The 22,148-nt window shown below is 41.3% G+C and overlaps 1 protein-coding gene across 1 annotated transcript in view; it reads left to right on the top strand.

Moving 5' to 3' along the window:
• The window catches only part of LOC102299992 (potassium voltage-gated channel subfamily H member 5), a 189,377-nt gene extending 169,442 nt beyond the window's left edge, over positions 1-19,935 (top strand). Inside the window, exon 12 of the mRNA XM_005949612.3 lies at positions 11,185-19,935. Coding sequence (XP_005949674.2) covers positions 11,185-12,279 — 1,095 coding nt within the window. The 3' untranslated portion in view covers positions 12,280-19,935. The remainder of the gene's footprint in view (positions 1-11,184) is intronic.
• The last annotated feature ends 2,213 nt before the right edge of the window (positions 19,936-22,148 follow it).

Consider the following 22,148-nt stretch of genomic DNA (forward strand, 5'->3'; position numbering starts at 1 on the left):
GTCAACAGCAGAGTTGACTTTGATTAAGTCAGATGCAGCATGGAAGGAGGAGCTGGGGGTGGAGGTGGGGTACAGAATGGCATGCAGATGCTCATCAACTTTGGGGAAACTAAACTGTGCTCTGTGAGAGATTTGCCACCAAAAAGTGGTCTGCTCATTGTTTTCAGCCACATGGACAAAATTCATGAAACAAAAGCTTCGGTCACTCTCAGTCCATGTACAGTAATCCTGCAGCAACACTACTGCATATAGTATGTTAATATTATAATATATGTACAGTATTTTCTGTCTTCATTCATGGTTATTTTTGGGAGAATTCACTGCCTTTAATGGTTTGGTTGGTTTGGAAAGTAGTGGTGGCAACCAGCTTCTTTTTGTTTGTATCATGGATCATTTCAAGTTCAGTTACTGATAAATGTGCAGTTTGTATCTTTCTGCTTATTTATTTATTTATACTTCTGCCAGTTTGAGTATTTATTTGTTTTCTTATTTCATTTCATGATTTTACTTTTAGTCTTGGTTCAGTCTCCTTTTTTAATCTTTTATTATCCTCAGAGTTTGTTTTTCCTGCCCTCCTCTGTTCTGTGTCAAGTCTGCATTTCTGTTCCTGTGTTCAGTCACTTCCTGTTTTATTTTGTTAGTCACTGGTCTCTTGTGCTTTTTAATTAGTTTTGCATCCCTTGTCTCGTTTTCTCAGTTAGGTTCAGCTGTCCTCCCAGATGTCTCCTGTCAGTTTGTTTTTGTTCATTGTTGCGTCCTCCCTCCTGGTTGGGTTTATGTTCCTGCTCTGTGTTTCTCTAATTTTTGGATTCCTTTGTTTTGTATTTTGCTTGAGTGTAATGTTAAAGCTGTTTTTGACATTCTATCTGCCGTGTTCTGCAACTGAGTCCAAATCCTGCCTGTCACACAGACGTTATGACAGTATGATCCAACACGAACTTCAAGTCCAGCTCTTCAACAATTCTACTGTAGTTCAATACATAATTGAAACCTCACTCTGCCCTATAGCTAGCATAAAATGGAGGAAGAAAACTTTAATACACGAGCTTGTTCACCATCTAAATTCCATGTTGCTTTCTAACACTCTCTCTTCTTTGTACCTAAACTATGCAAAAATGCAGCTTTCTTTCATCCTGATGTTGTGCAGTTTGCTGAGGGACCATTTTTTAATATTTTTTATTTTTAAATGTTGGACTAGCTTTAACCAAGGTAATGATAATGCTGCTACTGAGTAGAAAATTGTGCATTGAGATGAATGCTAACATTTGCTTTGTGCAGATGTTGAACTAGCCAGCAATTAATAAGCCGGCTACCTGACATCAGTTGTTTGATTCAAAACAATTAAAATGACCTTGAGTGTCACTGTTAAAACAATAAGCATGGTTATATTTCATGGATGATTAATATAAAATATTTGAAAAAGACTAGAGGTAATGAAGCTTAATGACCGCTTCATGTTGTTCAACAGGTAATCCAGTTTAATATATTTATTTTCCACCCATTATTATTCCCCATATTTGTCCCCCATAACTGAATTATTTGTTCAACTGGGAAGGCTGGTATTTACATTTGGCTGTACATGTATTGCGATGGTGGAGCAGACCACTAAACCCAACCATGTAGCCACAAAAGAGATGACTCCAAGTTGGCCTTTAAGTTTTTCCATTAATGCAAATCTGGTTCTACTCATGATGCTTTCATCCTCTAAACTAAACATGCATTTTGAAGCATTTCTATTTTTTACGTTTTTGCCCATTTTTGTATTTATTTGTTGACCAGGGGCCTGTTCTTCGTACGTCGCTTACTACATCCAAGATCAAATGACACATCCAAGATCAAATCATCGCGCTAACCGTGAGCTCGCTAATCCGGTTCTCCGAACACACCTGCTGTTGACGATTAGTACAGCTGGATGAAGTAATGCGCGATCACTGGGTGTCGTAAAAGGGGCTACGCATCGATAGCAGAAACAGTGATCGGCAACCCGCTGATTGGTCGGCGAAAATGTCGAAGGGGCGTGCTCGGTATTTTCCGGCAGCAGAGCAAGAACTCTTGAGTGAGGGATTTCAGGAGTTTCAGAGTTTAATTAAAACGCAAGAGAACACTGCAAAGGCTGCAAAAGCAAGGAGAGAGGGCTGGCAGAAAGTTGCTGACAAATCAAACTCGTAGGTAATTTAATAATAATAATAATAATGGATTGGGTTTATATAGCGCTTTCCAAGGCACCCAAAGCGCTTTACGATACCACTATTCATTCACTCCCACATTCACACACTGGTGGAGGCAGCTACGGTTGTAGCCAGGCTGCCATATCGCGCCATCGGCCCCTCTGGCCAACACCAGTAGGCGGTAGGGTAGATCTATCATATGACACTATATTGTCCAATATCATATGGCATTATATTATATCATAATATGTTATATTATATCCCCTTTCACATTAGAGCCACAACAGGACCCACAAGAACATGGGAACAAGTAAAAGTGGAATACAGGAGTATTCTACAGAATGGTAATATTTATCTCTTAGATTGCTTTTCGTCTCTTGGCAAGGTAATACTGGCCTGTAATACTCTGTTAGTTTGTTCATAACAGCAACCAAGAAAAGGGCAGAGGAAAAAAAGACAGGTGGTGGTCCTGCACCCCCTCGTCAACAAGTTGGTTAAGTAAATAATACCCTCACGGGAATATCGATATCTCTCAATGAGCACACTGTCGCGCTGAGCTAAAGGATCCTGTCTAGTCCCGCAATATACGCTGAATTCTGAGGACTCTCCTTATCAATCTTGCACCTTCCGCAATGGGTGCTCGCGTATACGGACAGGCTTCCCAAATCCACCTTCGCTTTTATAGCCGTGGTCTCTCATCTTGATTACACGAAGTAATTTACAATTACTACTCTGAAATATGAATTACATCTGTAATAATCACATACATGTAATAGAATGTTAATAGTACATTTCCCTTTTTTAGGAAATGACCTGTATGTATCTGTGTGACATCAATACAAGGATCAAGTGCTGCATTATCTTTAGTTACATTGATGTTATTTATTTATGGTGAAACAGTGGTGGAATATCGCTGTTGCTTTCGTATAAATGAAGCGGACATACCTGCGTGGCCGCGATCTAATCCTGTTTACATAAAGTAAACCTGCTCCCGAGCAGGTTTACGCTTACGGCTCTGTTGCTATGACAGCAAGTCCCGGATGAGCTTCGGGGAACCGAACGATCCAGGATCACGCGAAATCGTCAACAATCTAATCCAGCTAACTTACTTAGCGAGGTACGAAGAACGGGCCCCTGGACTGTGTTAATGGGAGTCACAAAACAAGCAGAAGAGCAGAGGAACTTCTTTACTAATGAGCCATTAGTATGAGCCAAAAGCAGGTCGCTTCCACCTCTCTAGAAACGTTTCACCAGATTTATTGTGTTGATTTGGCTCCTACGTAAAGAGAGGGACACACTGGACCTGTGCCATAATAGTCAGTCACGGCCCCCCCGCCTCTGCACTTTGTACAAGTTCATTTAACATTCATATATCACTGGGGTGATATTTCTACGTGTCTATATGTCTTACAGTTTTTTAGCCTTTCTGAAATGGCACAATGTAATTATGGAAGCAGCCACTTCCACTACCTGACAGTAAGCGACAATAACTAGATGGTTACCTTCAATCTCAGATGAATAGATCAGTAAATGAGCAAAGAGAAAAAAGACAGGAACGCCAAACTGAGGGAAGTCGGCCTTTAAGAAATCAGATTCACAACAAACATGAGCAGCAACAACTTAAGGCAGCGGGCCAGAGAAGCAGCCAGACTGTCTCAGTGCCCTTCTATGTTTTCATTCTATGAATCCTCAAATTTGCATATGAAGCTCTCAGGGGAACCCAGCAGTGCTTCCAGTGTACTGTGGGCGGACTATGAAAGGACCGTACGGACTTAATGGACATCAGCTCTCAGATAATTGCCGCCAAAGTGATTATCCTGTGGAAAGGTGGTAACATCAGACTATTTCAATGTGCAATTTCAGGTCCTACTGACCTTTTGACTGGTGCTGAAACATTAGCTTCTGTCAATTAGTCAATAAGGAGAAAATGGACTTGAGAGTATGTTTGCAGAGCTCATACTTGTGACCTTCTGTGACAATCAGGTGAACACACACGCAGACACACACACTAATATGTTTTTAGGACAAACACCTTTTTAAAGTAGCACAATAGTTTCTCAGCAAAAGCAGAGAATGAAAGAGACAGGAAGCAGCCGTTCTACCATTCACCTACAGCTGCACTGTGTCTGTACCTAACTACTTGCACAAATATTAGATGTTGAAATCCAGGAGAAATTAAGAATTAAAAATTGTCATGCAAAATACAAATCCTTGTTCTCGCAAAGTCTGTGCTTTGTGCAGCTTCATTGCATTATCTGTTGAAAAATACATTTCAGAAGGCAGAGCCTGGCCGAGGTTCTAACAAAACAGGAGAAAATCAGGAATAAAATAAATATGGTGCACCAGAGTTGTTGTGTATTAAATTATTAATCAGCGTATTGAAGCTTGTGTGCAGGTTGCTAAAAAGTCAACTTATGGGTTAATGACAGATTACTAAACTAGCCATAACAAGGCTTTGTTAGCAGTCTCCCATAGCAGGGAGGATTTGTGGTGAAGGTAATAACAACTCAAAGTTTCACAACTTTTGTCTTTATGAAGAAGGAAAAGGCATCTCGGCCTGATTATCAGCTTAAAAACTGTCTACTTTGGCTTTTTGTTTGACCATATCCAGATAATTTTTTTGTTTTTTTGTTTTTAAACAAACACAAGTGCTGCACGTAGTACGTGTCCCATTTATTTTATATTTACAAATGAAGCACAAAGGAGAAGCTCTAAGAGACACATCAGGTCGAGAGATTGAAAAGATGAAAAAAGAAGAGCCAGTAGGAAAGAACCATTAATTGAAATACGCTGCTGGTGAATTTGGAAAGCTTTTAAAAAGCTTGTGAAAACGCTACTCGCCAAAGGGAGGAAATCAAATCCAATTCCTTTCACTCCTAGACATGAACAAACATTTTGATTCAAATGAAGTACACAAGCACTAATTTCAGAATCTATTCAAACACTGAGCTGAAAGGTTTTATGTAATCAAAGGTCTTACATATAAATGATATAATAGGATTCATCATTTTAGCCTTAATGTCATCTCAAACTTTTCATGCAGTAAATCCAAAGCCAAAACCAATCTGCCAAGATTTTGTGGTGCTGCACAGCAGAGCTCACACTCCACTTTTTTGTATTCTTTGTAGTAATCATACTGGAACGTCAGGTTCACAGTAATCCCTGCATTAATTTGACAGCTGTTCAGCCCAGTGGTTCACAAGAAACCCATTTATCTGTCTTCCCTTTCCTTATGACTTCTTACTTCGGAATGATGCTGAGAGGGAGCCGTTCAGCAGCATTCCTCATAACTCCTAGTTATATTCTGTACATGAGTCGTGGAGGACAGCCACTTCAGACTCCGAATGAGGCTTCGTATGTGAGTGCTGGCTGTCAAGCAGGCAGAAGGCCTGAATAATTGGGTCAGCTTTGGGTCAAAGGTGAGAAATGAGTCAGGTCCCTCTAGTGTATGCAGTCAGAGCGATCATCCTGAGGTCCACTGAGCCACCCAACAACTGTGTAAACCCAACCAGTTTTGTTTCTTTTAAAAATCCAACAGGCAAAGTGTTTATACTGATGGATCTGAATAAAAATTACTGAGAGGGATTTTTAGGGCTGTTCTAGGTCAGAAAACATGTTGGGGTGGGGGTAATAGTCTACAAAAACCTTGAAACCTTGAATATCTGTTAAGGTTATGGAGTCATACATTTTTAAGAAAAAAGCTCAGGTTCAAGTTTAAAATTTCTGGGAAAGCAAAACATGGAATACATTTTTTGTTTTTTTCCAGGGATCACAAAGTTTCACTTTAAAGAGGTCAGCTCAACCTCACAGACACCACCAGAACACGGAGAATTTAACAGACATTGTTAGTGAGGAGATGCAACAGACTCTGAAATGGATTAATGGCCAAAACAAGTTCTTTCATGTTGGACCGATTTTCAAAGTAGACGTAATCAGGTCATCGACTGCATCCATGATACTGGCAAACATCTTTATTGCTGTGATGAAAACCTTCTGCCGTGACTGTGGAAATAACAATGTTTCTTTTTCAACTCAGACATTTTCAACAGGTTTTTCTTTTTGTTATTAATACTTAAAATAAAAGAGACAGACTAGCTGTTATCATTACTTTAGGAAAAGAACATTGGTCAAAACACAAATCAGTCAAGAAGTTAGCAAAAACACATTCCACCTACTCCATGCCACAAACACACAGCTCAAACTCTGCCAAGAAAATGTCACTCTGGCCCCGGAGCATTCGTCTCCCTGACCTTAAGTACTCGCTTTCCTAATCACCGAGTGAAATCTCAGGGCGGTACCTACAGGGCTTCAGAAGTGGTCGAGCATTGGCAGCGTGGGCAGCTGCAGACTGCTTGTCTGTCTGCAGAGCGCGTCTGCTGTCAGATGGGGGCAGTGTCAAAAATATGCAATACAATATGTCTGTGGGGTACGCTTGCTTGTGCTGTGATGAAGAGCAAAGTTAGAACATACAAAGAGCTGAAGGTCATCAGCATTCAGCATACTACACATGCTTGCATTGATTGAAAACCTCTTTCCACTGGCTCTCTGTAGGCCAGTGCATATGCAAACTGGCACAATTGCAGTACCATAAATTAAGCATAAAGCAGGATAGTGAGCAAAACACCCCCACAAGCAAAACCACAGTTCACACCAGGTCTGTAACACCGTCATAAATTACGGTATGTGTTTAGCATCTTCAACTTTATTTTCATTTGAGAAAAGTAGCAGCATGGCTGCTAGCCAACGCCTTAGTTATTGCACCTATTGTTTAAACATACTCACTGCAAAAATAATGTTGGCACTAAACAAAGCCCATTGTTCTCCATTGTGTATTCTTATCTGGCAATACAACTGCATTTTACATCGGAAAACTAAAGTCTACACAGATAATACTACTCATGAGGTTCAGGTTCAGTTGTTATAGATAATCTGGCGGTTTCACAATAGATCTCATTTTTTTCATTTAGTTGAAACATGTTTACCGTAAGAGGATTTGTCTCTACTTCTGAGCCATACAAAAAATGTATTTGACATTTATGTGGTATTTAAAAACCAACTCTTCACACAAAAATTTAAATCCTCCTGATTTGAAAAAAAGTGAGATGCAAAAAGGAGAGACAAGAACTTAGATCTAATGTTTCTACATGTTAAAACTAGTGTTGGGATTTTTACTCCAGAAAATCAATGTATCATTACTTTTCTTAAGCGTAATGCAGTATGTTACTTAATTACTCACTGGAGAAAGTAATTTGTTACACTACTCATTATATTACTTTCTCATTAGTCCTTAAAATGAGCCGAAACACACCGTTTCATAATTATCAGTTAACAATACAAACCTCGTGTTAGTCTGTGGGACTGTAATCTGAATCCCAATTCTAATGAGAACATAACTAGTCTTTGTTTTAGTTTAGTTAAAGCAAAGTTGAAAATCAGTTGAAAATCAGCCCAAAGAGATAGGATCGTCACACTGTTTCATACTCCAAACACAAATGACTCATCACTACTTTTGATACCTGTTTTAAGTTCAGAATCTGCCTGCTGGGTTGGGGGTCGGCATACACTCAGCTTTAAAATCCCTCTGTGTTCTTGGCTAGCGTTGCGTTAGCATGCTGTCTGTGCAAATGTTCTCTTATCAGTAAAATCCATTTGTTTCTGTCTTGGATGCAGTTTCCACTTTACTATTAAGCTCTTGTCCTTCTGTGCTATAAAAATACAAGTAATGTGCATATCTCTACTCCTCAAAAGCTGTAGCCCTGCACACAAACTGAAATCAAATGATTGTAGCCCATTTACACAGGGGGAAAAGGCTGTTTGTTTGATGTTTTGCTTTTATTTTTTATTCCTCGGCCAAATAACTGGATAACCTTTGTAACACAAGTAACAACATAATTAAAAATGAATTAAAAAAAGATTTAAATGACTGAATTTAATAGTAATCCATTACTTCACTGTTACTGAAAAATGTAATGCAATTAGAGTAATGCATTACATGTAATGCGTTACACCCAACACTGGTTACCCGACACTTTGTATTTAACCACAAACTATTATCAATATTATCTTTGTCATGTCTTCTTCCAAGAAACCAGTAACCAGAGTCCTGTCAGTACTCAAAGTTCAGTAGTTCATCCCTAAAGTGACAGCAGAGAGTTAGTTTGTGTGATCCATATGTTGGCAATAACCAGCTGATAAGTTTGAGTCAGTTTTGAGTCTCGGGTATAACTAGTCAAGCAGAAATCCACAACAACTGCCTCAAGGCATTTTACATTGTAAGGTAAAGACCCTACAACAATATAGTTCAAATCAAGAGTTGGCTGATTGATTGGTTGAAAAGACGCCGTGAGTTTAGGAACCACTTGTATAATTAGACCGGAAATTCTTGGTGAAGTGAGCATCCCTGCCTCAGGGTCGATAGTCAGCAACAAGAGTGTGCAAAGATTAAATATTAATGACAAAATGAAACAGAAACTGAAACACGGAGAACTTGAAGGGAAAAAAAACACTATAAGATTATTATTATTGTGAAAAAGACCCTGACATAATGGAACAGATGCTGTCGCTGTAACTAAAGAAGCTGTGGTTCAGCTTGGGCCACTGCAGTCAAAAGGATTGTTATTTTCGTCAGCACTGTCTGTTATGTGACCTCCCCACCCAGAGCAGCAGCAAGACCCCAACACTGAACAGAGCAGACATTATTAACAAGGCGTTGGATTGCAGCTTAAATAACCTGCGGTGTTAGGGATTTTCCTGTTGGATGCCTGAAGCGGGATAGTACTCAGATCAGCTGATCTCTCGGGATGGTGGCTGATTTCACCTTGAACAGTGCTAGTGCTGTGCTTGATTTAATGAAGAATAAGTAAGTGAACCTTGAAGAGAGATCATTTTGTCAGCATACACAAAACATTTGCTCAGCGCTGATCTAGTCAGTGTTGAAATTTTATGGTACTTCAGCACAGAAGAACATTGAGAGTATATGTGTGAAAATATTGGAAATCATTATAAGGTTGCTGTGGGCAGCTGTCAGCTATTCTCCAAGGTTTTGTCATGTTTATGTCACTCTTTCTTAAGAGCAGGTAGCTGAGCTGCCCACTTACCAGTTTCAGCCCCTATTACCAGTAAAATGGAATTTAAAAGAATTTAAAAACTGCTCTAGACCTAATCAGATTTAGCTTAATGCTGGGCACTGACAGCTTATTTGGATGCGCGAAAAGTGACATGTGACAAAGCTTCTAAACCAGAAGACTGTAATTTAACAGTTAACCAATCAAAAATGTGATTTCAGTCAGGAAAATCAGTGAGCAATCAGCAATCAGTGGTTATTTAAGCTTGTAAATAACCACTAAGGGTGGAGTGGGTCATTTACTAATTGGAGGGTTGGTGGTTTGTTTCCTGGCTGCTTCAGTCTACATACCAAAGTGTCCTTGGGCAAGATTAAACCATGAGTTGCTCGAGTTGAAAAGCATAATAAGAGCCAGTCTATTTATCATTCATTTAATTCTTTTTAATTTGGTGGCATTGTTCTAGGACCAGCAGCAAGACAGTTAAAAACTTCATTAAAAGGAGGAGTTGGGGCCAAGATGGATTGCAAAGGGGCTTGCAGGTAGTAGCCACTGCAGGTGCACTAAAGCAACTCTAGTACTAAGCTCTATGTGAAGTTTTCTAAGAGGATTGGCTGAGATTGTCCCTGTGGCCAGCATTTTCAATCGGTAAATTGACTGAACAGGCAGAAGCGTCAGTGAAACATTTCATCTACACAAACAAAAGGCAAAAATATATTTGTTCCAGATATTTCTTCTGGGGGAGTTAGTTTGGACTGTGATGAAAGAAACCTCTGTTTTACTTGACAGTTATCTGACACTAATTCCTTTCAGCACTTTCACTTCTGCTGACATTTAATCTAATTTCAGCTGACACTCAGTATCCCTTTCACTTTACCAGATGACGCACTTTAATCACACTGTTTAGATGCACTTTGTATAACATCTGCAATGCATATCATGATAATAGGAAGGAACATTTACTGCTTTAGTTGATATGAAGCAATGACGGTTCATCATGTTTGATCCGATCACATCATGTATCATCAGCTCAGCTGTGACAGAGATTCTCCTGATTTGTATTCAGCAACAGTGGACTCATTGTTTTTGTCAGAAGGTAATGAGTAAGAGAACAAAGCCCACCAGTGATAGCTTCTCATTTACTTTTTATCAAATCGTACTCTTCTTGCCAAAAATTCATTTAATTAAAAGTGCTAATCTTTCAGCTTATGCCTCCAGGTAGACATGGAGATATGAAGTGACACGTAAGGCATTCCCCACTCCCACCACAGATTCTCTTCTAGCTCAGAGCAGCTTCTAGCTTGGGTTGGCTCAGCAGCTCTCGGCAGCAGGTTGGACGAGCAGGAAGTATGGGTGGATGAATGGAAGGAGTTTAGGAGATGTGCTAGATGTGGTCAGTTGGGTCAATTATGGCTGGGCAGCGAAGTGAGCGATTTCCCCTCGCTTCCATCTTTAAGTCAAACATCGACTCGGCTCCCCATCCATTGGGCACCGTTATTTTAACCAAAAATAACACTTAAATTACCAGTTGGATGGCTGGCTGACTGCCTGGCAGGGATTTCTGTCATTTCCAATGTAATTAGGGTGTAAGAGGAGCCAGAAGAGAGCCTGGCGCCAGGCTGAATAATACAGGCGAGGTGTAGGAGCACTGATGGATAATTTAACATGACTGTCCAGGAGTCAGCTACATTTTGCAGTACCTGAGTGCACTGCAGAAAGAATGTGTCATGTGTTCTTAAGTGAAAAATGTTAAAACAGACAGTCAGATTTCCATAACAATAATAAATCTTTGTTTACTTCTTGTTGTAGAAAAATGCTTTTATCTCTGATGAATTATGTGCAATGCTCATCGGGGCGCACCGGAGACAGAATTACTATTCATAGCATTCATATGAAATGATGTTTGCTGATAAGCTGCATTTTGCTTATTTATGTGTATCCCTCCTCTCCCGCAGATAATTTTCCGCAAGATCAGTGAGGTGAAGAAGGAGGAGGAGGAGAGACAGCGAGCGAAGAACGAGGTACAGCTCACCATCCCACAGGACCATCCTGTCCGCAAGCTTTTCCAGAAGTTCAAGCAGCAGAAGGAGCTCCGCAACCAAGGAGCCGCAGCTGCCTCGCAACTAGACCTGGAGAAGAACCAGCTGCAGGTGGAGCACCACCAGCACCTGCATCCCCACACCCTGCAGCTCGGCCACTCCAGTCTGCAGCACTCCCTGCCGCTCACCCTGCAGCGGCCCCTCACCTCCATGCAGAACGGGGCTCCACCCAGCAGCAGCGTTCTGACTGTGTCTCAGGTCACACCCATGCAGAGCTCTCTGGCTTACGGCCATCCCAGCGAGGCACCTGCAAAGCAGAACAACTGTGACATCATGGAGCTGCAGCCCAGTTCTGCTGGAGGGGGCAGCGAGCAAACTGTCAGGCTCAAAGTCAGCACCAGCCCTGCGCTTGGAAAGCCGGCCGCCAAGGCGAGTGGCTGGATGCGCCTCAAAAACAACATGGCTCCGGCGGAGACGAGGAAGGAGGGTCTTAACAACAATGTCAAGGCTGTTTCCGTGGAGATGCTCTCTCAGGACGGTAAAGGTCGGGAAACAGGGGGGAGCAGGGATGTAGAGGAAGGTGGGGTCTCCAGCAACAACCCACTTCGCAAGACGGACTCCTGTGACAGTGGAATCACTAAGAGCGAGCTGCGCATCGACCGGGCAGGGGAGCCGCGGACCCCAGCGGCAGTTACCCCACTTCTCCACAGCCCTCTTCCCGGAGGAGTGGGGTCCCCTCACTCTTTCTGCCCCATACCGGAACAGGCCCTGCAGGCTGCATTGCACGAGACCCGGATGGAGCTCCGGGGGGACATCCAGACTCTGGGAGGCCGTCTGGGCGCCCTGGAGAGTCAGGTAGCTGAAATTATCAAACTGCTGTCGGATAAGAGACAGCCGTCCACGGGGGCGCCACCTGCCTCTGCCACGCCCAAAACCAAAATACAACGGCAAGACATTTTCACCGTCTCCAGGCCCGTTTCTCCAGACTCAGAGAAAGACGACGGGCTCTGAAGAGAGCTGAACCAGCGGTGCAGAGTGCGCACTGGACTAACAGAGATTATATTAACATTAGCTCTATCAATTCAAGGTTACTCTCATTTTTGGGCATCCTCTTGGACTCTCGTACACCGCTGGTCTCAATTCCAAATTGAAAAAAAAAAAAACTGGCTTCTTGTTTGCACACTGATTTTTTTTGTCTCCAGGTGATGTGAGAGTCTTTACTCTCCAGTCACCCGGACTCTGTTTTCTTTTTGATTGTACATACCTCTCTATGCATGTCCAGCTGGATTCTGGCCTGCCAAAGAAACAACTACTAAACGTACTTATTGCCTGTATATTATGCAGTTGACTGCATGCAAATAAGATTCAAAGAGACATTTTATTGAGCTACACTGTACATATAAATATTTTTCATTGATGAATTTACTATGTGGACATTCAGGGTTTGCATACTAGTAGCACTATAAACATTGAATATCTCAAAGGGTTTACAGGCAGATGGATTGTGCATGGATTATTTATACATAGAGAAGTTATAAGGGGACAGAGGTTTTGTTTCATTTCTTTTGCCTGTCAGATGAAGCAGATGTGTGATTCTGTCCTCACGCCACAGAGATGTGAGGATGTGAGGATCAGCATCTGTTAAAACAGGGAGGGAAATTTCTGATATGTTTTTCTAATATATATATATATAATAACAATAATAATAATGATCATTGATTTCTATTTTTGATTACAGAAATGCCCTTGGCCTCAGTTTGATATGTAAACCCTGAAAAATGCTTGTTTTGTTTGAGCCCTCCTTGTGTCTATGCATCACTCGGGTACGCTGCCAGAATATTGTACCTTTGTAATCTCGTTGATGAATGATGTTTTTTGTTTAGTTTTCTTTGGGGTTTTTTGTTCCATTCCTCTGCATGAATCAGGGATGGCAGAATGCACTTTTGGGTAAAGTTGGGGTGACAAGAAGGCTTTGGGGAAATAACACAGTTCACGCAAAAGTCCACTCAGCACAGTGACATGTAATCCCACGGCCCCAGCAACAAACACGGCAGTCTTAACCAGCTAGCGTCTCTCTGAAGCCTGCTCTGAATTCCATTAAGCAGCAACAGCTTTGCCTCAAAGCTAGCAAGTCATAAAAATGGAATAGTGTACTTTCTATGATATAATTTTTTGTAAAAAATCTGCATGTGAAGGAGCAGTTTTATGCTCCGCAGTGCTTACAAATACACGTGTGAGAAGTGACACATTTGCTTCATGCATACACATGCAGTGTGAAGGCGTCTCGTGGTGTGAACCCTGAAGGCTCGCAAAGACCTTTTCTTCACACAAGCCAGATCAGTTGGTTTGTCAGAAGTCACAGTCTTTTCAGGTCCTCTGTGAATTGGACAATGTCCCTCCTCCTACCAGCGCTCATTCCCTGAAAAAACACACACACACTCTCAGAATCATATTTAATAAGACAATGATAAGAACACAAATGTACAGTAGCCATCATGAAAGTTTTATAAACATTTAATTATTTTCTGGTGGTTATATCAAATGAATAGCTGAATGAATAGTAAGTTAAATAGTTAACAGTAGTAAATATGCCAAAAAGTAAAGAATTATATTCAAAACTGAGGATTTTGCAGTTTGTCCTCTGCACAGTGAATGGTTTGGTTTAAACACAAGAACCTGTTTTGATGCTGCTGCAAAGTATCTTCTAACAAGCACTTGGCGACAGTAGGAAGGAAAAACTCCCTTTTAAGCAGGAAGAAACCTCTGGATGTTGCTTCCTCTGCCCAGGGAGCGACAGCCATCTGCTGCGACCAGTTGGGAGTGAAGGGAGGGTGACAGGACAAAAAAAAGAGATACTCCATTATAGGTTTTTGTCAAAAGAGTGGATGGGTGTGGAAACTGCTTCTGCAAGAAATCTAATGACATAAAAAGAAACACTTTTTAACCCTATGCCATAACCTTCCAAGCCATTCAGTCAATCCAGGCTTTGTTGACCCAAGCTTAGAAATAGGGTTAAAAGGGATTCATGCCTATCATACAAGTTCTCTTGTAGATTTCCTGCTGCTGAAGGCTAAATCAGTCCTTAGAGGGAACCTGCATGCAATTATTTCTATATCATATTAAAATCAATCCTCTCAATATTTAGCCTCGCTTTACATCTTTGCTGAGCTTCTGATAAGCATAGATAATCTCTATCATCTCCCATGTGAACAAATAGGAGTACAAACCCTAAAGATGTCTTCCAGGAGGCTGTTAGGAACAAGTCTTACCTCTTTGGATTCACATTAACCAGACTAATGCATCATATTGAACTTGATTGACTGTCAGAATGTCACACTGCTGATCCAGGAAATCTACAGACAAGACAAATTAGTAGCTTAGGCAACACCAAGGAGATACATGCAAGTTCCAAAGCGATCGCCCTCCATTGTCGACATAAAACATGTAGTCTAGAAAGTGGTGAAATGTAATCAATTGTTACTCTATGGATGAATGTACACTGCTTGATTTGTAAAGTAGAAGTGACCAATAGAATTCTAACAAATCAGAACCTAGATGCCTTTCAGTGGTGCTATCGGCACCATGTCTTCTTTCTGTTCTCACACCTCATCTCTGCCCCCTTTGCGTGCCGTTAGGATTCACAGCAGAAATTTAAACCATCATGACTACACAAACTGATATAGTGACCATTTCAAAAGACATATATTGTGCTGTCTGATCTTGACTGACGCCCATGCTTGAAAAATAACAAATTAAGGGATGTTTTGCTATAATTTTAATGAGCCCAGTTACAACTCTTGATTTTTATTCTGGTGAAACTTCACCAAAACAATTGTCATCTTTGGTGCAGCAAAAACGAAGCATTTATTCTGAATGTTCCTGCCATTTCTCGTGATTATAGGTGTGAAGGCTCATTCAAATTCATTTCTCTCTGTTCTCTACAGGCAGAAAAATAATGAGAAATTATAACTTTATGATGCTAATTGGCATAAAATCACAGTAGTCCGAGTTAGACATTAGATTTCTGTCACGACATGCTAATCAGGTTGTTCAATTTGGAAAGAATACAGTTTTAATGGCTGCAGTTATGCAAATGACAACATTTAATTTAAATTGGAAATTCATCCTGTCAGCACAGGCCCATTCCCTCTACCAACATCTTTTTTTACACTCACACTTGGTCACTTGCCACGGCGGGCCATATACTCTGTGCTTCAGGCCGCTAAGCAGATCCCCTGCTGGAATCAGCAGCAAGTGCCTTGCTCAGGGGAAACGCAGCAGCATTTTCAGTCAACTTGGCTCCAGTGATTGTTGCAGAAATCATCTTCAGTGATGGCTACCAATGTATGTGTGTAGTGCAAAACATGCCAGTGTGCTTCACGTCACTTAACAGTTGGAGTCAATATCACGCAAAGCGAGATATTATAGTAATTATTCAAAGTATATCCATCAGGGGAGTTTCACATTGATCTCTTGCTTCAGCTTTGGACAAGAGATCTTGAAAACATCAAAACTCTCAAGCTAAATGCTACATTCCACATATTGGCTTGCGTATATTCAAAGTTCTCCAACTGAAGCTGTGAAATTCAGTTTAAGATCTGGTTTTGTTCACACGTTGCACTGTGCACGGTGAGACCTACCAAACAAGCTTATTTAGATGGTAAGCAGATGGTAGTGTGTGAAAGGGTTTTGTAGTTTGACCAACTGGGCATGACTCACTGTGGCTTTACCCCCACCACACGCTCAGCTACCAACAAAGACTCTTCTATGGAAATGTTAAAAGCTTTTTGGGAAACTAGGAAATCACTTACTGACACAGCAGGAGGAGGAGTGAGTGCAGCAGTAAAATTAATTACTTAATAGCTCTCAGAAAGTACCAAACATCCCAGACTTTTTCTCTTCTTAAGTCTAGGGAGAATTTGAAAGACGTGTTTTGTCGGATGTTATCATATTAGAATTTATAACAAAAATAAAGCCACAACACAAGACAAGACAAACTCCTTAGAAAGGGATCATTTCTTTACATTTGTGGCTATGGAGGAGTCTAATATGTTTTCACAAAAAGACATGAGATCAATGTCACATACTCGTGTTTGGAGTATATCATATGCTGTTTTTCTCTACCTGACGGAAAGATTTTCCTCACAGACAAATACAGCACGTGCTATAAAAAAAAAGAATTAGAGTACTTCCTTAACCTAAAAGTATCACGTTAGGGTTAACTTCTCACCCAGAACATCACCTATAATCGATTCAAAAATGTCTTCTTAAAATTATTCAGTGCAATAAAATATGTGTTAGAATAAATATCCATTAAGCAAAGAGTACAATGTATCAAACATGGAACTAAAATGTGTATTTTTATTTAAAAAAAACCCACATTATTCATACCCCAAATAAACAGCTTGGTTTCATTTATAACTGACTTGTTCAGGATCTCTTGCTGTCGCTAAGTAGCATTGCTTTTCAATGCGAGGGGTTAAAGAATGTATTTTATAAACACTTAAATGCCACTTTTTTAGATACACTTGTTCAACTGCTTATTAACAAAATATCTAATCAGCCAAACACATGGCGGCTCCTCAATGAATGTGGGCACATAGGGATGGTCAAGGCGACCATCTGAAGCTCAAAGTGAGCATCAGAATAAGAAAGAAAGGTGGTTTAAGTGAGTTTGATAGTGACGTGTTTGTTGGTGCTAGACGCGCAGGTCTGAGGCTTTCAGAAACTGCTGATCTACTGAAAGTTTCCCACATAGCCATTACTAGGGTTTGCTGATGAGAGAAAAATGGCCAAGCTACATCGAGCTGATAGAAAGGCAACAGTAATAATCACTTGTTACAACCCAGGTATGCTGATAAACATCTCTGAATGGACAACACATTGAACCTTGGAGTAGGTGTAAGCATGGATTCATCCTACCTTGTATGAATATTTCAGGCTAATAGTGGTGGTGGAAGGATGTAGGGGGTATTTTCTTTGCACATTTTGGGCCCTTTAGTATGAATATAGCATCATGTTAATGTCAACACCCTACCTGTGTTGTTGCTGACTGTGTCCATCCCTTTATGATCAGTGTAGCCATCTCCTGACGGCTGCAGGATAACGGGCTATGTGACAAAGCTAAAAAAAAATTGAAGATGATCTCAAACTGCTCTGGTGAACGCAACAGTGAGTTCATTGTACTGAAACGGCCTCCACAGTCATGTTTGTACTCGTTCCAAATGGAGTTCAAATTAAAATAAACAGTGTCATTAAAATTTAGCTTTACCAAGAAGAGAATGTGTGATTCATAGTGGTCAGAGTGTCAACCCAAACCGCTGCAAAAGTGCTAATCAGATCAATCCACCATGAAGGTTTCTTTTTGTAATTTTTCATTAAAAATCATGTATTGGTCGATGTGTTCTCTATAAACAGACACATATTGACTTTTTATAGTCTCCTTATAGTCCAGGTACTACAGACCTACTGAGGGTCTGAGCACAGTCTGGTTTTATGCAGGTAAACATGGAGTCAACAGCATAAGATGAGCTGCATCTTAAATGCACCTTAAATGCAGTTTAGAAACCATCAGCTGCCATTTAATGATGGTTTTGCTTTTTGCAAGTTCTTAAAAACTTACTTGCATTTTGTAAACAATGCAAACAATGATCAGCAGACGGAACAGGAAGTCTTGGCCTGGATGCAAACTTCAAAATATTGGTTTCCAATTGGTTGTCTGTTTTTCACACAGCAGCAAGTCTTAAGACAAGACTGTGAGCACCTTGGAAGTGCTAAGTAAGATAAGTTTGAAGAAGTAACCCTAAATTTTGCATTAGCAATACTGCTATTCTGTCCTCAGACATAAAAATCATCCCCTGAGTAGTTGCAGTACATGATGAGGTGCAGGACAGGGGGCTCACAGGAGAACTTGCAGCACTGGATCGAGTTTGAGAGCTTTCCTGTCAGCGAATTTACCTGAAACTTTACGGCTTGTCTGAGGAGAAACAGCAGCGTCCTCGTCCTCGGCTTTATTAATTTGACAAGCGAGTGAAGGGCAACTCTGTGATCTGAGGCCTATATACACACAGACACACACACACCTACACACACACACCTTTCAGCACAGGATTTTTCGGCTTTGCCGCTTGAATGTACAAACCCCCCTCCAACCCCACTCCCACTCCAAATACTGTCCCTTCTCTGTGCTCTGAGAATTTCTTCTGGAGTAGGGATGGAAGTTTTTCCCTTTTCTCTTCTTTTCTTTTGATTTCTGAAAAAAATATTTTGCTTTTCTCTACTTTTTGGAAGCGTCCCTTTGCTGTATCTTTTGCCTTGAACCTGGTAAGAAGTCCTGCTCTGTCTCACTTCCTTTTCCTATGAGCACCTTGGTTTTTTAGTTTTATTATTTATTTATTTATGTTTTGTCATTTTGGGTCTCCTCCACCTTCACCCTTCTGATCCTCCATTCTCTCTCCCTTCTCAATGATCCCCACTCACATAACTGCAACTGCTCCCATAAGCATGTTGATGAAGCAACGTCTTCTTTGTCGTGCCAACTGACTGACAAACCACAAACGCGCCAATCTTGGGATGGGCGGGCAGGACAGAGGGGCCTCATTTATTAAAATTATCCTTTGGTTTGTATTTGATTCTGCATAGTGCGTCTGAGATGACTCAAAAAGAAATGGAAGTCATTTCTCAGAGAGTGATAGAATTGTTTTTTTTATCTTTTCACTTATCTACACAACCTGCAGACTTTTTTCACCTGAATTAATTTTTCATCAATCTCACCTTTAGCTCAAACTTTGGATCCTTTTAATAAATGGGGCCCACTAGAAAAGCTTTTCTACTTTTTTTTCTGCTGGAATGTTTTCAATTTCTACTGTATTGTTGAAGCAGTGGTATGACACAGCACTGGATTCCCACACTGACTCATGTATTGTTTTGCAGTTGCACACCTAAACTGTAGTGTCAGAATAATAAACATCCATCTGGGATACTCTCGCTGGGCTTCCTGTCTGGTTCTCTGTTTTCAGTGAGAGCTTCCTTTGCACTCATCTTCCAAAACAAGCATTAATGAATCAATGATCTTTTGCTTTTTGACACCTAAAAGGAGTTCAAAGAACCTTATTGAGCTGTGGTGGCTAAAAGCATAAAAGATTAATTGTTTTCCTAAAACTGTTTGAATGTCTTTTTACCCATGTTAAAGTCAAAGCCACTTCCCCACTACCTTAGCAAGACTCAGACAGATTTCATGAAATTAGGCAGAGAGGGGTGGCATGAGAAAAGGAATGATTAAAATACACTTTGTGGATAAAGGTTCTGGGCCACCTGCTGTACACATACTGTACTGAGGCGTGTATGCACTACACTCACTTTACGTAAGTTTCCGAGGTCTGAGTTCCTGTAACTTTCATTTCCATATCTGTGGCGACGGTGTGGTCCCTGGCTCAGCTGCAGGGAAGGGTTGGTGCAATGAGCTCAAGGGGCAGAGCCAGGCAGGTGGGTCAACATGGGGTGATGATGGAGCTGTTTTTAGTCACGCTGGAGTGGAGAGGAATGAGGTCAGAATGTGTACCTCTTCCCGATGGGACATGCCCGGAACACCTCGCATACTTGTCAGGTTCCCTAACCACCTTGGATACATGTACAATGTTCCTGAATACGTTTTTTTGGGGGGGACAAACAAAATAAAGTTTTGATCAAAAATGTTTTTTCCCTTGATATTTATTACATTCTGTCAGTTTTGGCCGGCGGTCATAGGTTCTGTCCAATAATATGACGCGAGACTGGAGTAAAAGACATCCATGGATTGGCACTTTATTAAAGAAGGAGCATGATAACAGCACAAAACACTAACTACAACTAAACAAAATGGCTTCCTTTTATACTCTACCTTTTCAGGTGAGCATCTGGAATAGCCCAAGTATGGGGGTTAACTAATCAAAATGAACACATAACCCTCCACACAAACAAACATACAATAACATTAAAGCACATCACAAACATATACATATTTCCAACACATACTATAAACAAACCAATGACATAAGCTTCACTCATTTCTATCTAAATTAAAACCCTCTTTAACCATACTCCCTAACCCGGCACACTGGTCTGCTCCAAGAGCTCTTAAACAGGTGATTGAGCCGCTTTCACTCTTTTGCTCCACATCCTGCAAGAAGCAACCAGGACAGGTGAGTACCTTTACAAGTTCTCATTTCACATATGTTTAGGTTATTGATAAATGATTAACTGCAAACAGCTCTAACTTTGGCTCTTCTCCGACACAGGTAGGATGGCCAGTCCCACTGTCTCTTTTCTGTTACAAGCTGTCAATTTAATTGTATATCAAATAACCTAATAAAAGACTCCAAAAGATCTAATGTGTTTTCTTTATTACCGCATTTTAAATTCCCAATCCAACAATTTATTATTAACAATACCAACCAGGTAATGGAACCCCTGGTCTCCATTACATTTCCTCCCCCCTTCTCCTTAGACTACTGTACTTCAATCTTCATACATACGTGAAAGACAGTCTGCAACACAGTTAGATTTGCCTGGACGATACCGCACTGTGAAATCATAGGGTTGCAATGACAAATACCATCTCGCAACACGCATGTTGGTCTCCTTCATCTTGTGCAGCCACTGAAGGGCACGGTGGTCTGTCTCCAGGGTGAAATGTCTGCCTAGAAGATAGTACCTCAGTGACTCCACCGCCCACTTCATAGCAAGACACTCCTTTTCCACGGTGGAGTATCTAGACTCTCTGTCCTGAAGCTTTCTGCTGAGGAAAACAACCGGGCGCCTCACTCCCTCCACCTCCTGCAGCAGCACGGCTCCCAAGCCTACTCCAGAAGCATCTGTCTGCAGTGTGAAAGGCTGAGCAAAATCCGGGCTGTGTAGAACAGAATCACTTGTGATGGCTGACTTAAGGTCAATGAAAGCTCTGTCACAGTCTTTTGTCCACTTGACCTTATTCGGCGCCGACGCTTTTGTCAAATCCGTGAGAGGTGCTGCCCTCTCTGCAAAGTGGGGGATGAATTTACTGTACCAGCCCACTAAGCCTATAAATGCCCGCACCTTCTTCTTGGTTGTAGGAACTGGATATGCATGGATTGCCTCCATTTTCCCCACCTGAGGCTTCACCTGTCCATGTCCAACCACATATCCAAGGTACTCCACCTGCCTCTGTGCGATCTTACACTTGTGAGGATTGATAGTAAGACCAGCAGATTTGATTATAGAACGCGTCGCAGGTGAGCCACATGCTGCTCCCAGGTCTGACTAAATATCACAACATCATCTAGGTATGCTGCAGCAAAGTCTGACACATCCCTCAAGACCTGGTCCATCAGCCGCTGAAACGTTGCTGGTGCCCCTTGGAGACCAAACGGCATCACCCTGAACTGAAACAGCCCAAACGGGGTTTTGAAGGCCGTCAGTTCCTTTGCCTCTGGAGCTAGGGCCACCTGCCAGTAGCCCTTGCTTAGGTCAAGAGTGGTAATGAACTTACTTCTCCCCACCCTTTCCAAGAGCTCATCAATACGAGGCATTGGATAGGGGTCAAACTTTGAGACAGAGTTGAGATATCTCAAGTCAATGCAAAACCTCAATGTTCCATCCTTTTTCGGGACCAGAACAATTGGGCTGCACCATTCACTCGCTGATGTTTCAATTATCCCAAGTGACAACATTAGGTCATTTCTTTCTTCAGCTGTGAAACCAGGCGTTCAGGAATCCTATAGAATTTTCTACGGGGTGGAGCATTATCCCTCAAGTGGACTTTGTGTTGTACCAGTTTTGTAAAACCAGGTTTTTCCTGGAACAAATTTGGATCCAGAAGAGCCCTTAAATCTCCCTGCTGGGAGGGCTTAAGATGGGCCAGTGAC

This window comes from Haplochromis burtoni, unplaced genomic scaffold, assembly GCF_018398535.1.
Source record: "Haplochromis burtoni strain Fernald_Lab_line unplaced genomic scaffold, NCSU_Asbu1 Contig_416, whole genome shotgun sequence".
NCBI classification, from domain to species: domain Eukaryota; kingdom Metazoa; phylum Chordata; class Actinopteri; order Cichliformes; family Cichlidae; genus Haplochromis; species Haplochromis burtoni.